Below are 17,351 nucleotides of genomic sequence, written 5' to 3'. Positions count from 1 at the left end.
TTTGTTAATTAAATGAGTTGAACTCGAACTCTATATAGTTCGACTTGTTTGGTTCACGAGCTGACTGGTTTATATATAACACTTTAAAAATATTTTTAAATTTATATATATTTAATTAAATTAAGTTTGTTAATTATAGCACTCAACACCATAAGTATGAGAAATACAAATGGAGAGAGACAGTACAAAACTACTGCAGTAGTAACACACCAATTACAAACACCAACACATACTGAGATTCTAAAATCTGAAACCCCTACCACAACACCGAACACTAATCCTTACAACAATAACACATCATCCAACACCAAAACAAAATCCAGCAACATAGTTAAACAAAACCTAGAACCATACACCACCACTACACGGTGTGACACCACGTCTCAATTGCCAAGCCTCCCAAAACAAACACCCTTGTAACATAAAAGCAATCTAGTGCAATGTTGAATTGATGCAAAACAGAAACATCACCAGACCATTTTAATTGTCCAGGTTGGATCAAAAGAGTTGGTGGTGCATAAACTACAAGCCACCCTCTTTTCATATTTATTTACTTCATTGTTCATATTTATTTACTTTTCTACTATTTTTTTACTCAACTTTTCAACTAATAGTTTTTATGCAAAATCATTATGGTTCCCGTAATTCTAACAAACTCACCATAACCGTGATATATCATGATATCAATTGTCAAATGTCTCATCCATTACAAAATAAAATTTTATCCTTCATTCATTTTCCGGTGAAGAGTTTAACAACTCGGCATATACATTAATAACATACAAAAATACAAAGAATGTATACAAATCAAACCCCACAATTCATGGGCATATATTTTAAACATACGCATAAAATAATGTGATGTCGCTGTAAAATATTTCATTTATCCATGGTAATTAAATTTTTCCTCCAAAATCATTCATACAAACCTAAACTTCTATATCAAATACATAATACTTGAAACTTTTCAGATCAACAATAAAAATAATGAGATATTTATGAGATATTTACAAATCACAACCAAAAAAGTATCCTACCAATTAACTTTTTTATTTTAAAATCATAATAATAAAAGTACCAAGCATGAGCAGTCACAATTAGTAATTACATAATGAGAACAGCAATGTCATGCAAGGGGAGAAAAACTCCACAGTAATAAATAGACAATTCCAATATTAGGTTCAATATACCATAAATAGCTGTATCTGTTGGGGGATATTTCTTTCATAAAATTCCCAGAGATTTCACAGGATTGAAAAAACTCAATTCACCGTGAAAAGGGAAGCTAATACCATATTTAGGATTGCCTCATAATAATCATGATCAACCGAATAATAAAAAACAGGGGGTATACTAAAAAGTACTAGCATAAGGTCGACCCATACTGAAAGGGCAGTTATATGTTATTATGTACAACATAAGCTTATTCACATGCAAACATAAGACATCTTAAGTCCCCCATGTGAGTTTACTATCTTTGAACTAAAGAACACGAAGCTGCGCAAGGAAGGCAGCACAAAGATCCAGGAAAAGAAAATGGGCACCCTCAACCCTTTGGAGATCAAGCAGATATTTCTCCTGAGTTTTGTAGAGCTGTAAAAGATATTAACACAAGTTTGAGAATAATATTCTTGAGAAAAAAATACAAGAGAAAATCCATCTACAGGCATATACTATAATACTAGTAAACTATGAAGTTTTTATTGTTTTCCTGATAGCATAGAAAAATGAAAGCAATATAATATAACCATGTGTCGTGTCGGTATCCAACACATGTTGGACCCCAAACATGTCTTCAATCTGAAGTGTCTGTGCTAGTTAAATAGCTAGTTCATTCCAAGTTAAGTGCTAGTTGGCTTCTTTCCTAATAGATCCCCAAACACTATTTCTATATGAAATTATTTGATTGCAAGTCCAAAGAACCAAAATATAGCAATGACTTAAACATGTCAATCAAATTGTATGAGTACTAAAAAACAATAGAAGGTTGTGGAGGAAGACAGTTTTGAAGACCCGTCAACTTTGGCTTCAAACTACTAATGTTTAGCAAAGGGTTCTGTTCTGTCTACTCATGAGCATCCGTGAATAACAATGAAAAAGTTACAACCAAGTCTGTAATTAAACAATTCATATAAATCTAAATGCAGCATAAATTAGGGCTATTAGGTTAGGTACCTGTAGTTCAAACTTGACTACACTTGACTTAGCAGCAGCTTCATTCTCAATAATGCTGGCATCTCCAAGGTAATTATTACCATGCACAGAATTGTTAACCATTCCTCCATGATGACCAGGGATGACCACAACCCATCTACACTTCATGTTATAGTGTCCAATTTTTTTCCAACAGACATTCAGTTCTTGCAGAGCTTTAAGGACTTCGGCCATTATTTCACGAGGTTGGGCTCGAGACTATCACAAGTCAACAAACAGAGGCCAATAGCTTAAAGACATCAGTTACAGGTAATTATCAAAACAAACAACTACATCAAAACTTCAATATTTCTGATGACAATTATTAATTACAACAGATTAATACCAACAGGCAATGAGTTGATTAATACCAACAGGCAATGAGTTTACAGCCAATGCGAAGAAAAAGGGAAGCAATATAAAACCAGTTGAAACAGTCACAGACATCCAACAATTGTTTCATCAACTGCTAGGAATTAAAGATGCCAAGCAATCATTAAAGACTGCTAGGAATCATTGCTCGTGATAGTGGAGTAAATTAAAGACGCCAAGCAATATAAAACCATTATGTAATCCAGTTTCGATATGACAAAAATCTAACAAGTAAAATACTGCACCTGAAGCCCAAGGGCCCATTTTCTCTCCACAGGGAATTGTTGCCTCATTCCTACTCCTTGATAATCCATATACCCTGAAAAACGGTGCCCACCAACTGGAGAAGCAACTTCACTGGAGTGGATACGGTTCAAATTAGAGTCCTGAGGAGTCATATCATAAAACCAAAATTAATGAGTTTTGCATAGTATCCTGTTCTAAAAAGACATAAATAAAGACACTAATATCAAGAATAGAAACCTGCAATTTCCATGGTAAAAAACTGCATAAACAACTATGTTCAAGCTAGAAAGATAAATTTCACATCACAATTTACTCATGGGAATAATATTTAGAGTATAACAAGCAATTTTGAGACTGCTGCATATTTCACATAGAGATACAATTTAAAAGTAAGTTATAATGTGTGTAATCAACTACAGCTAAATGACTGAGTCGCATCATAAAAGACGGACAACAAATGAAATTGTAAGTAATTGAAGAGGGAAAAAAACCCACCATTGTCTCTTGAAACTCAGCTCCAAGATAGCCAGTGGAAACACGATAACGATTGTCCAATAACAAATAATAAGTTACAGTACCCTGAAATACATTTATGGTAATAAGAAACAATCTGGCAGGTAGGTAGGTAAGGTGAAAATGAATGGATCAAACCTCATTTTGCACCCTGCTTCTAAGGGACGCAATCAATTGTTCCCTGTCAAATCCCCTATTAACCACCTCCTGAAGAATCTCCTCATCAATCTGCAAAGTTGAAATTTTTTTGGATTGATTAATACAAGCACCATATTATATGCAACACATAGGTGTGCCACAGAAATGCAAAAGAATGCAGAAACCTTTTTGGCCTGTTGCAGTGTATCTGGTGGTGGCACTGCCAAATAACGTGGCAGATGAACTTGGAACCATGGGTGTTGGCGTATCTCAGGTATGGTCATCCTTTTCATGGGATCCACCACAAGCAGCCTAGGTATCAAATCTCTGGCACCAGGAGATAGATGACTAGGAAGAGTATATATCCCACCCTATAACAAACAAAAAGAGGACTACTTCAGAAGCAAAAATAAAAACTATTTCTGAAGACCGTCAATGCAGAGATAAATGATAAACCTGATTTGTTGTCATGGGGTTCTCAAAAAGAAGTCATCCAATAGGTTAATTCAAAGTTATTATTAATAGTGCCCTTCTAACACATTAGACTGAACTTCATTACATAATGAAATCTATACAACAATCTAGATCATGCACCACAACACAGACAGAAAAGAATCATGAGATTGTGGAACGAAATTAGTGCAAAATGATAGATGAGTAGGATGATATATGTTTCATGATTTTAATAGGTTGAAGAAACCAGCAAAGAACTTCAGCATATTTCCTCAATTAGTCTATTTAAACACGGTGAAATCTCCATAGACTCATAAGTGTTAACTTGATCAAAATTAATGTTTAAAACTTCTACCTTGGTATCTAAAATAATCTAATGCTATGTGCAAATTAAATATTCAACCTTCTTACTTAACATGAAGAAAACCAAATAATAAATCAAAATACTCTGTAAACAAACACTAGACTGGACATGGCATAACAATTCAAAATAGATGGACAAATTCACAGATAATAAGACAATTTAACAACTCAGTGCACAGAACAAGTTACAAAACTGATGGAGATATTGACAAAACAAAAGGTGCAAAAACTACTAAAGACTGAAAAATGATGGGACCGGGTTCTTCTTGTTGGAACTGGATTCAGCTTGGTAAGGTAAAGTTTAGGCATGTGTGAAGAAAATAAACAACCTGGGGTGGGTATTTTCAAACCTCCTCAATTTTGCGGGTCTATAAGGGTTTGTTTGTTATGAGAGAAATATGAGTGAGTGAGAGAGAGAGAGAGAAGGCAGAAATAAAGAGAAAAATTAGTGATTCTCTCTTGCTTGGTTAGATAGAGAAGAGAGAGATAAAGCTGATGGGGCCCACTTCTTTTTACAGTCACCTCAACCTAGCGAAGAAAGGGAAGGAAGAGAGCATTTTGGTTTCAATTTGGTACATATTTTTTAACGTGACAATTTCAAAAACATGTACGAGCTAATTTTTTAACGTGTGTCAATTTCATATTAAATGCAAATAAACCAGTAAGAAAATAATATTGTTGAGAGCTACATTGGACAGTGATACAGCATGAACAATGAGCTAGCTTTAGGGTATGAGATGAGTTAGGCTCAAACCCAAATTCCAAGAAATATGACATGACAGTGGTGGGTGATAAAAATCTATCAGTCCTTACAAACTCACAAAAGAAAAGACAAAAAACAAAAATTAAATAATACCTTTATTTTTTTGAAGAGGTTGGGGATATTTTCATCATCAAAAGGAAGAGTGCCACAGAGAAGTGCATATAAAATTACACCACAGCTCCAAACATCTACTTCCGGTCCAGCATATAATTTCCCAGAGATAACCTACAAAATATAACAGTTTGACTAAGAAGTATAAATCATAGGAGGAAGAAGATATAGACCATCAAAATGAACAACATCGACAATAATACCTTATTCAATTATAAATTTAAAATCCATAGATGTACAAACCTCTGGAGCTGCATAGTTAGGGCTTCCGCAACTTGTCTTAAGAAAGTGACCATCACGCATGATATTGCTTAGGCCAAAATCAGCAATCTTGACACTCCATTTTGAGTCCAAAAGTAAATTCTCAGGTTTCAGGTCCCTATGAACTACCATATTCCTGTGACAGTACTCCACACCAGAGATTATCTGCTTCCAAAGTAGAAGTTAGCTTAAATACTCTGTGACTAGAATAACCTTCTCAAGGACACAAAACAGAAGAAATTATACCTGCTGGAAGAAACTGCGAGCTTCGTCTTCTTGCAACCTACCTTTTTCTACTATGTAATCAAAAAGCTCTCCAGATTTCACATATTCCATCACCACATATATGTCTGTTGTCGTTTCTACAACCTCATAAAGGCGTATAATGTGATGATGCATGAACAATCTTAAAATTTTGATTTCTCTTCTCACTGCAACAGGTTGAAGAAAAAAATATTATAAGCATACTTAATCAACCAAGACTTAGCTGAAGGAAAAACACAGAGAATTTGAAAACTATAGCTTAAGAAAATCAATTATCAATCTCCAAATACACACGAAATATGTTTTTGAACCTATAGATAAAAGTTACTGAAAAAACATGGAAAAAACTAAACAATTCAATCAAGTTCTGCAATTCAATAGGGAGTATGAGTCATTGGTTTGCAAAGGATCCAGACCTTTTTCTTCCATTTCCATATTCTTTATCTTGCGGCGGTTAAGAATCTTGATGGCAACTTTATGACCAGTCAATACATGCTCTGCAATTTTTACTTTGCCAAAGGACCCAATGCCAAGTGTTTTTCCCATTTTATAATGTTGTAGAACCGTGTTCACATTTCCACCACCAGAGCCATCCATGTTTTAAATCTAGAGGAAAATTCAGAAAGAAACAATATGAAACTCAAACAAATTAAAGTATATGAAAATGGATACATGCGTACAAAACAGCCATCATTGGATATGAAATCAAATAAATAATGCCAACTACAGATTTATAACAATTGTACAAAGTTAATTGGCGTCCACAGCATAATTTTCCTCTAATAATTGATAAGCCCTAATCGTTTTTTAAAACACAATTAATGACTTATTTTATTGAGTTACGGGAATTTTTTACCTTTGGATACCTTAAATAATGTGTGTGTGTGTGTGTATATATATATATATATATATATAATTGGATGTAAACAGCGATAATGACAGAAAGCAAAATAAGAAATACACTAATTTTCTTTATACGGCTCCATAATAGCACGTGAGGCCTCGTTGATTTCATGGAAAATACCTTCTCAGTTACCATCAACTCGGAAATATACTTTTTTTCCTAATATTTAATTGGTGTACAAAACTTCACCTACCAATAGAAAACGATAGACGAGCTAACAGAAAAGAGAAAACGGACGCATCAAATACGCCAAAGAGTGCATCTAACGCACCGAGGTAACACACCAAGGTGTTGTCCCATTAGTGAGGTGCATGCCCGTGGGACTTTTAGCAACTGTTTCAAGTTCAAGCAAGCCATGCTTATCAGCAGCTGTTAAAAGACCACTGTTCTAATTTACTCGTTTTTATTCTAATAAGGTAAAAACAGACCAGCCAACCATTAAAAACAAACAGTTACATCTTTGGCGCCTTCCTTCAATTAGAGATACAAATTATCCGTGCCTCTCGCAAAAAGAAGCCAGCCATAAACCCTCTAGGGTTTTAACCTAAAATCCATCACTGACCTCCCTACTCCCCTCTTCTCAGATAAATATCTCAATTCCTTTCGATTTTCCACCTCAGTTACAATACAACAATATTCCCTCAATTGTTTTACACTAACATAAATCCTCATCAACCACTATATAGTATATACTTTCTCTTCTCATCAATTCAATTTGTTTCCACTACACTTACAACAATCTTCTCTCAATTTTTCTACACTAACATAAAAATCAAACCTTACTCAACAAATCTGAATGAATTTTTTCATCTACCAATTACCAAATAATACCAAAGACACACTTAACATAAAACAGACTTCAATTTTACAAAATATATATAATCCAGTAAAAAAAAAACTTCAGAAGTTCGAATTGAATTAATTCAAATTCAAATAAAAACATAAAATCATAAAATTAAACCGATAACTTGATGAATTTCACAATTAATCAATGAAAAAATCTAGATCCGAAAAAACGGAAAATGAATCAGAATCTGGAGATCAAAATAATGAAAAGCAGAAATTGCATGCATGAGAAGTAGAAATCGAAAAATTGCGAAGACTCACCAGCGATTAGAGAGAGAGAGTGAAGAAACCCTAAAAAATTGTTGTGAATTGGGAATGGAATGAAAATAATTGAAAAAAAGAAGTGTTGTTGATGCTGAAATATAAAACGCAGCGTTTTTAACTTTTATTTCTTTCCTTTTTACATTCCCCACGCATTTTGGTTCTTTCTCCTTTATATTCGTTTGGCTGATTGTGTTAAAAAAGGAAAAATAATATATTTATTTATTCATATATTTATTGTCTGTTTGTGTTAAAAAAGGAAACATAATATATTTATTTTAAAAAAATGCAAAGAATTTTTTTTTTTGGTAAAGAATATATCTTCTAGAGAAATAGGAATAAAATGAGATAATAGGAATAAAATGAGAGAAAGTAATGATAAAATATAAACTATTTTTTAGGTCAAATATAAAATATAAACTATAAACTAATTGAATTAGCTTATTAGTAAAAAAAATAATAAATAAAAAGAAAGCTTAGTATGGAAAAAAAATGATTAGCGTATGAGCTTTCCTAAGAATTCACCTATAAATAAATCTTTATAAAAATATAAAGTGCACATGTAATTTTTTTTTCCTTTCCTTATTTAAAAAGATTTAATATTGATAAAAAAAAATTTGGTTAAAGAGATTTGGTTTTATTAATTACTACACTATTAATTATTTATAATTTTTTAAATATTTTAATTATTTCTAATTATATGATTGGTTGTGCCTAATCATTAATGCTTAATCGATGACTCACCTAAAAATTTCTCTATATTCTATTGTGAAACTATTGTGTTTTTTTTAACTTATTAAATTAATAATTTTATTTTTTTTGAAATTTATTAAATCAATAATTATGTCTTATTAAATGCTTAAAATTATTGTCCTGCGTATATTTTTAAAATAAATTATAAATATTAGTATTATATTAGTAGTAGATTTTTGTAGACCAAAGTATCTATATTCTTATTATAAAAAAAAAAAAAAAGTCCCTTGGTTTCTGTTCCTATTTTTATGTGTAGATTTATTTTAACTAAATTATTTTTTCATTCTTATTTTTATGTTTTGTATTTTTTTAAAAATTATTATCTCTTTTTTTCTTCCTTTTTTTTATGTTTTGTATTTTTTTTCTTCCTATTTTTATGTTTTGTATCTTTTTTATCTTAAGAGGTTAAATTACATTTTTAAGGATAGAAAATTTGAAATATTATTAAAATTGATAGGACACATTAGGTTAATATATTGTTATTAGATACCACAAAGATTTAATTTGAATTTATAACAGTCTTGATTCATTCAAACAAAAAAATGTCTTGATTGAATAGAAAAAAAAATTAACATAAAATAGTTTTTTTAAAATGCTTTGAAATTCTAATACCACTTAAATATATTTTAGATTTATTATTTTTTTTAGAATATTTAGGATTTGTTTAAAATTTATAGCATTATTTTGTTTTTTTTACAAGAGGATTAACTAATCGTTAGTTGGTTCAGTCATGATTGGCGCTGAACTTGATAGGGAGGATCACAGTTCGATCTCCTACAACTACGATCGGGAGGAAGCTGGAACCACCTCAGAACTGACCCCCGAACCAGATTAAACTGACGGTAAAAAACCAAATATTTATCCCACCAAGTTTCACAACACCAAAAACACAAAAAAGTCATATAAGCACAAGGTTATTTCCTTATCTCGTCCTCCATCTACAAAAAAGTTCATGCCTCTTATTCTACTACTACTTCCTTCATTTCAAATTACTTGACGTTTTAGAAAAAAATTAAGAAATTAAGAAAGTGTATTTTTGTACTTTATTTTTCTATTATACCCTTATTTTAATTCACCAATATATTTTTTTTCCACACACTTTCTCTTTCCAATAAATTTAATATGTTATGTACCAAAAAAATTTAATATGTTATGTACCCAAAAAAAAATTAGTTTTCCAAATATATATTAAATCATTTTCGGTTTCAACAACAACTTATAAATATTTGAAATTTATATGAGGGTATAATAGACAAAATATAACCTTAAATTATCAAAACGACAAGTAATTTAAAAAAAATAAATTTTCTTAAAACGTCAAGTAATTTGAAACGGATGGAGTAGTTTTTATGTGTGTAATATGTGGTTATATATATGATTTGTCTAGCCCTGATACTCCAAAAATTAGCGAAGAATCTTTCCGACGCGTATTCGATACCGATACCGGCGATACGTCCCGATACACGTATCGGAGAAGACTGATACGTGTCAGATACAACTAAATTATTTCGTTGTTAGACTACGATGTTCTTTATGGATAACCAACTATATTTTTTCGGTAGTACTATGATGTTTTTTTGGATAGTACTAATGTTGTCAATGTTGAGTCCCCTAGAACTATGAATGTTGTATTTAAGAGAATTAATTAGTTTTGCCATTAAAAAAAGATTAGCCACGCAGTTTTTGCCTGTTTGCGTTTCATTCATATGTAATTATCATATATTTATTAGAAATTGTTTTGGAAATTAGAAAAGAATATCACAGGTTTAGTACTAATGATATCATTTTTGGATAGTACTTAACTTATAATTATCACTCATTTGCTCATCTTGAGCAATGTTAATTATTGTCATTATCGATTTTAATTATGTTTATATATTGTGCATTTATATATAATTTAAATTTAATTTTCAAATAATGTATCCCAACTATATCGGGAATTTTGAAAATTACTATTATGTATCGCTCCATTGGTATCGTGTCACGTATGGAATTACTCTTCATGATGAATTGTATGTATTTTAGTTTTGGAAATTAAAATTGAAATTGAATTTTGTTCTTATTCTCTCGTGCATATGTGCAAGTAAAACTAAACACCAACCCTAATAAACCATTTTGATTAACATGCATTTAGGATATGAAATACAATTTTTTATGTTGTTGATTTCAGAACATAAATTGAGCAGGAAGAAGATCGATTATCGAGTTTGCCTACTTAGAAGTTTTGATGTTACCTCTTAACATTGCATCTTGATCTGGTCAAACTCTTTCTAAGTATATGCACTATGGAAATTGGTGAACATGGTACCATAAATAATTAGTACTCTAATTTTTCTCTAATTACCTTCGAAGATAGCAATCATAACATGATTCAATTTTTATTTTATTTTTGGCGTTATTGTTCATTAGTTTTGAATTTCACATGGTACAATCAGTTATCGCATAGACCAATTCATTGTTTGTTGCTTTTAAAGGAAATATATAGGAGTTTAATTGTTTCCGCGTTTTTGAAAATCAAGTGTCTCTTATACATTTTTGTGAAATTCATGAGCACACTCCTTTGTTATATTGTTCATTAGTTTTGTTGTCTAACTGTGAAATGTTTCATAATACTTTGAGAATTGAGATTATCTTTGGTTTAGTTATCATTTGTTTTAAGAAAAAAAGATATGAACTCAAGAGAAAAAATTCCAAAAAGAATAAATCAAATCTTTAATCATATAATTTTTTTTTTCCATTTTTGGTATGATATATGGATATCCCTATATTTCAGTGTTAATCCAGCTTATGAAAGAAGAAGAATAAGAAGAAGAATAAATGAACAATTAACTCTTGTAATCAAAAGCAGAGAGAAATGTGCAACCAAGATGTCAAGAGAAGCTAGTTCAAAAAAAATGTCAAAAGAGAGACCAATTCATAAGCTAAAATGGTTGAGATTGTCCTAACAAATTTCAACATTGATCATAATTTCCTTTCAAGCACCCTTTTTTAGAGGTTAGAATTACTCCACTCTTGTGATACTTGAATCATACATCTGCAAAAAAATTTAAAAATTCATTAGGAGTTAACTTGAAATATAAACAACAATAACTTCTAATTTACATAAAAAATTATTAAGATTATTATAGAAAAAAGACAAATAATTATATATAAAAACAATAATATTTTTGTACATGTAAATAACCTTAAAACGACTGCTATTACCTCTTCCAAATCTTGATTTACGGGCTGCGCGCCGCACACCATCATTCCAATATGTACCTTGTTCGTCTCTTTGTCCCTGAAATTTTTTTGTACGGAAAACAATATGTAACTTGATACAAACGGTAGTGTTCATGCTCTTGCAAGAGTAGCCTATTCAACGCTTCTTGCACTACATTTGATTATATTCTCAGATGTATTGCTACTATTATTATGAATGAAATACCTTAAGTTTGCTTGCGTAAAAAAGAAGTATGGTTGAAAAATGAAGATATTAGAATTTAGATATCATATTTACCTGTGCATTCCTTAATTCTTTTGGATCAAAATCCATGGAAACTCTTTGATTTGTTAAATCATAAGTGCCTTTTGCAAAATTAGGATCCAATGCACTAATTTTACTTCTTGATCCATCTGATAAAGTGGATGATGCATCTTGTTTTCTTCTTTTTGTCCATGATGCAAGCTCATGAGATCCTCCATTGACTTGTACAGGTACACTATAGCCATTACCATCAGCAACATTCAACCTTTGTGAAGTCTCTAACATTGCATCCATTGTAGTTTTTGTGTGATCTTTGCTAATAGTACTTCCTCCTTTTCCCTTTGGTATATTAGCTCTACCATCATCTTTTCTAGTATGAGAAAATGTCTGCATTTCGATCGCAAAAAGGTTAAGATATGTAAATATGAGTAGTATTTTCTCTGGTCTCAGATATAAACAAAAAGTCAGAGGAAGTAATATTCAACTGATGCAGCATTACACATAAGAAGTAGTACCTCTTTTGAAGTTGATTGACCATAATGGTTCTGATCTTGGTAACCTTTAGGGCCTCGTCTTTGTTGCCTTCTAGATGTTGCAGCCTCTCGACTTTTATCGGTCTTTTTCCTGAGAGAAATTTTCTAGACTTCAGTCACAAAATTATGAAATAAAGTTCGGCCAACTTTGCCTACATCTACGACTGCACAGCGGCTGCAGTGCCTTTCTATTATTCAAACTTAAAATAGTACAACTTATGTTTAAATACTTCAGTCTAGTTTACAAGATTACCCTCGAGCGACCTGACCACTTATCGGTAAACTACGAGCAATATCCAACATATACCCAAATTTAAACATGGTTAATAGTTTTTTCTTCTTCTTTTCATATGCACAACATGTAATAGCTATCTACATAACAATTTTTTATGAATAATGAAGACCTCAAAATTTACCTGGATGTAGTAGTAGTCTCATCAAGACTTTTAGCATCCATTTCTTTGCTAGGTGGATACTTTGGAAGGCTTGATGGATTACAAGCATATGGCTTGGTGTTGAAATACTATAAAGGACATATCATGATACATATAGTTAGAAATCAAACCATATATTATACACAAATGAATTGAACTACATTGAGCAAACATCAGTTATGATGTTTGCTCAACGTAGTTCGATTTTCTATTTTTTAAAAGCAAATGAGTATGTATACCTCGGATATTAGAGCGGAGGAAGCGGTGCCTCTCTTGGTATGATCGATGGACAGTAAAGTCTCGAGCAAACTTACAGCCGATTCAGGAAAATCTGCGCATCTTTCTTTAAGAGAGCTTTCGTAATTAGCCTGAGGTTTAAACATTGTTGAATGAGGAAGCTTGTTCTTTTTCCAGAACTCGTCGGGTGGAGAACCACACAGTTTAAAAATTTTGTGTAATTGTTCAACCTGCACAATCAACAAAACATATGTTCGGTTCAAAACAAACTATTAATAGTTCGATTCAGTTTTACCGAACTGTTATAACAAAACTTACCTCGGTTCTCCCCTTAAGAATAGGCTTTCCAAGAAAAAGTTCAGCAAATACACATCCAACACTCCAAAGATCAACTGATACACCATAATTGGTTGCTCCCATCAAGAGCTCAGGAGGACGATACCATAAAGTTACTACACGACTTGTTAACGGATGCTTATTGTTAGGACTAATTGTGTTTGCCAATCCAAAATCACCTATCTTAAGAACACCTTCATTGTTCAACAAGATATTTGATACTTTGATGTCTCTATGCATGATTCCGCGTACATGACAATGTTCAATTCCACTTAATAGCTGCCTCATGTAACATTTTATCTGTGGACAAGAATTAGTTAATGCTATGGTTTTATATTGTGATTCGCAACTGTGTAGCATCTACGGTACAAATATTGAGATTATAACAAACCTGTGCATCGGTGAAAACAATATCAGGACGAGAAACTAGGCCAGCAAGATCGTGTTCCATGTATTCAAACACAAGGTATAAGCTATTTGACATTTTAGAAGTGATTATTCCTTCCAATTTCATTATGTTTGGATGGTCAAGCCTTCTTAGAATTGTTATTTCTCTTGCCATGAACCTTATACTCTCAGCTTGGAATGTATCAAACCTCACTTTTTTAAGAGCAAACATTCTTCCAGTTTCAACTTCACGTGCTCGAAAAACACTGCTATATGTACCTTGTCCAATCTATGAAAATGGAAATGTTAAGAAAGAAAAATTCAACGTAAATTATCAGATGATGATGGTAACATGAATGAGCAAATGTAGTTAAGTAGACATGACATTAATCATTTAAAACAATAAAATGTAAGAATTTGAACATACAAAACTTTGCTTACTAACCAATCAAGCCGAGACACAGATATTGACACATAGATACAAATAATAATTTGAGAAATTAAAAGCGATTGATTGAATGTAATTACATGTGTTATATCGTTGTCCAAGACCACGTTTCTAATACTAGACACATGTTAAATCTAAAGTGTCGGTAATAGTAATTCATGGTTAGCTAAGAAAATGACATTTTTTATGAAGATGAATCCATCAATCAATGTCATTAGTGATAAAACCACATCTCCTAAAAATAACTTAATATTCTTATAATGTATATTTATAATGCAATTCAGGAAAGCCACATGGATTGGTCTGGTGGTGAAGGTTTGAGAGTATGGACTATGATCCTCTCAAGATCTCAGGTTCATATATTTTCGGTATTTCATGTTTTGGGACAGTCCATATAGAACAACTTATAATTATTAAAAAGAAAACGAAACAATTGCAGTTGTCACAAATGGTTAGACCTTTTAGTCACATTTTATGTAACTTATGTTATGATTTAAATTATAATTCGTGAATGAGATCGGTGATTCGCCATAACCTTGTATGAGATGTGTCTTCTCTAATCAAATTGTTTCTTCCAATAAAATAATAAAAAGAAAAGTGAATGGAAAATTAGAATGATGCAATGCAAAATGCAATAAGAAAGTATTACCTTATCTAACTTCTGAAAAGCATCAGCTTTAAGAGGTATCCAACCTTGAACAGCTTCAGCTGCAGAAGCTGTAAGCCACGGAGGCCAACCAGCTGCATTTTGTTCTGCTTCAACATACCTTCCTGAAAATCCAATTTTGAAACTGAATGCTGAGCCGGCGCCACTTTTTTTCGAGCTATTTTTCTTGAATTTTCTATTCTTATTTTCCTCTAATGATGATTTTGCTTCCAAAACCGACACACCGGAATGACTCTTTGATGAAGGAACAACGTCGACGACTGCTCCGAGAGTCGGAGCCGGAGAAGCTGTTTTGGTAGCATGTTTTGAACTAATACAACCCATTTATTAAAAATATGGATGATGGTGATTGTAGGGGAGATTTTCCCCTACATCAACACCCTCCAATGTGGTTTGTGCACTCAGAATAAAGGGATTTCACAGAAGAAGTTATAAGAACAAATTGAAAACAAGGGCATTTGAAATTTCAGGGAGAATTGTATCTTTCTTGTGGAACAAACAACCCTTTCCCCTGTTTTTCTCTCTCCTGCTCTGTTTTTATCTATCTTCCCCTGTTTATCTCTTTGTCTCTATTTTTGTGTTATTTGATTCAATTTGTTTTGAATTTTTGGTAACTGGGTGTGTGTGAGATCCGTTGATAATTGAAAGGTGGAGGATTTTCAAAACCGATAAATATGGAAGAAAAATTCATGGTTCAAATTTGGCTCATTCCATTTTTTGACTAAAAATTTGGTTCTTTCCATTATTATTACTATTGTTTTATTTTTTATTTATTTTTACAATAGTAATATTTTAATGTTGAAATATGGAAAATAATGTGTAATGTGACATTTTGGAGTTTGGGTGTGTGTGATCATTTTCTGTTAGTTGCTTTTGAAATTTCTGGATAGACAAAGATATATTATTATTTTTTCATACTTAAAGTCAAGTTAGTCATTAGATTACTTGCCCAAATCACATGTGAATACTACGACGGGGACAAATGGACCATCAAATCACGTCGTTCTGCTATTAGGACAGACGTACAAGAAATATTCTAAGTCCCTACAAATTTTAATTCTCCTCATATATAAATTTGTCTTATGGGCTAGATATTAGGGATGTCATTTGCATGGGTTAACGAAGTTTATGCGGAGATTATCTGTTCGGAGCACTGAAGTTGGGGATTTGCGCATAAAAACATCGCACACTAGAAAGTGCTTTGAATAGTGCTTTGAATTTTGTCCTACAAGGCGCATGTTGTTACACTAGTTAGACATAATTTTGTTGTTCTTTTTTTTACTAAGACATAATTTTGTTGTTGATAATTTTTTTCAGGGCTTAATTATTTAAATGGTCCTTTAAAATATTTTAGGTTTTACAATGGTCCCTTAAAAAAAATGTCTGAATTGGTCCCTTAAAAACATTTCTGTTAGTCAAAAAGGTCCTTTCTATTAAACTTTAACCTCAAATGTATAAGGTGGGCTAACACTATAAATGGTCACCATAGACCTCATTAAATTTTTTATTTATAACTATTTGATCTTTTTCTTAAGATCTAGACCTTTGGATCTTGCAAAATATCTCATAATAAACCACCAACACTTGATTTATATTACTTTTCTTCATCTTCTTCCCTCTTCTCCTTCTGCATCTTCATCTTCTTCCCAGAAATTTCTTATAAAATCAAAGGCTTAAATGCAGTTTTGGTCCCCATATTTTCAATTTTTTGAAGTTTAGGTAGCGACAAGATATAGTGACAAGATAAAGTGAGTTCGATTTGTGTAAGGAATAGCTTCGAAATTAAATCTGTTGGGTCCAGTATTGTGAAATTAATTTGTTGTTGATTTCAAAATAATTGCTTATGTGAAAAATGGAAGAAAACACATAAAGACCATGTTTTTTTTGTTATGTAACACTAACATTCTATGGGTGGGTTTCATTTTGCAAAAATTGGGTATATATATAGATGGATGAATTGGGTATATAGAAAACACTAAGTTATGATGATGAATGGTGTGAAATAGCTAGCTGAAGTTTTGAACCTTGTGAGTATTGATGGCGATGGTATTGAAGTAGCAGTTTGGTTAGGAGAATGATTTTGGCAAGATGGCGATAGTATTTTGTTTTTGAAGTTTATGAGATGTTGAAGAAGAACATCAAGAACAAATGAATGAAGATGATGAAGAAAGGGGAAAAATTAGGTGTTGATGATTTATCATTAGAACAATAGACCTACAAGATCCAATTGTTCTCATTTAGACAAAAATATCTAATGGTTCACATTTAGACAAAAATAAGTCAGAAGAGAGCACTCTCACTGATTTAGTGTAACTAGTGTGTATCTTATGCACAAATGTACTACAGATATGTAGAGACTAATTTTTTAAGTCTTGTAAAACATAAAAGGATGTCAAATTCTT

General features: G+C 31.9%; 2 protein-coding genes across 2 annotated transcripts; both read right to left on the bottom strand.

Annotated features, from left to right (window-relative positions):
- Positions 1-1,126: 1,126 nt before the first annotated feature.
- LOC123905695 (SNF1-related protein kinase catalytic subunit alpha KIN10-like) lies at positions 1,127-7,885 on the bottom strand. The gene is made up of 11 exons (XM_045955400.1): positions 7,689-7,885; positions 6,094-6,283; positions 5,660-5,844; positions 5,396-5,578; positions 5,135-5,266; positions 3,648-3,833; positions 3,463-3,552; positions 3,307-3,390; positions 2,811-2,951; positions 2,176-2,412; positions 1,127-1,593 (listed from the first exon to the last, which is right to left on the bottom strand). The coding sequence occupies exons 2-11, from the start codon at positions 6,272-6,274 to the stop codon at positions 1,483-1,485; spliced, it is 1,530 nt and encodes a 509-aa protein (XP_045811356.1). The 5' UTR covers positions 6,275-6,283; positions 7,689-7,885; the 3' UTR covers positions 1,127-1,482.
- A 3,414-nt stretch (positions 7,886-11,299) lies between these two features.
- LOC123905694 (protein IMPAIRED IN BABA-INDUCED STERILITY 1-like) lies at positions 11,300-15,483 on the bottom strand. Its single transcript, XM_045955399.1, has 9 exons — positions 14,932-15,483; positions 13,839-14,123; positions 13,430-13,747; positions 13,114-13,341; positions 12,857-12,963; positions 12,423-12,531; positions 11,941-12,294; positions 11,646-11,721; positions 11,300-11,475 (listed from the first exon to the last, which is right to left on the bottom strand). The coding sequence occupies exons 1-9, from the start codon at positions 15,271-15,273 to the stop codon at positions 11,468-11,470; spliced, it is 1,827 nt and encodes a 608-aa protein (XP_045811355.1). The 5' UTR covers positions 15,274-15,483; the 3' UTR covers positions 11,300-11,467.
- Positions 15,484-17,351: the final 1,868 nt, after the last annotated feature.

The sequence above is a fragment of the Trifolium pratense genome, linkage group LG2 (assembly GCF_020283565.1).
Source record: "Trifolium pratense cultivar HEN17-A07 linkage group LG2, ARS_RC_1.1, whole genome shotgun sequence".
In the NCBI taxonomy this organism is placed as follows: Eukaryota; Viridiplantae; Streptophyta; class Magnoliopsida; order Fabales; family Fabaceae; genus Trifolium; species Trifolium pratense.
This window is presented reverse-complemented; position numbering and strand designations above follow the sequence as displayed.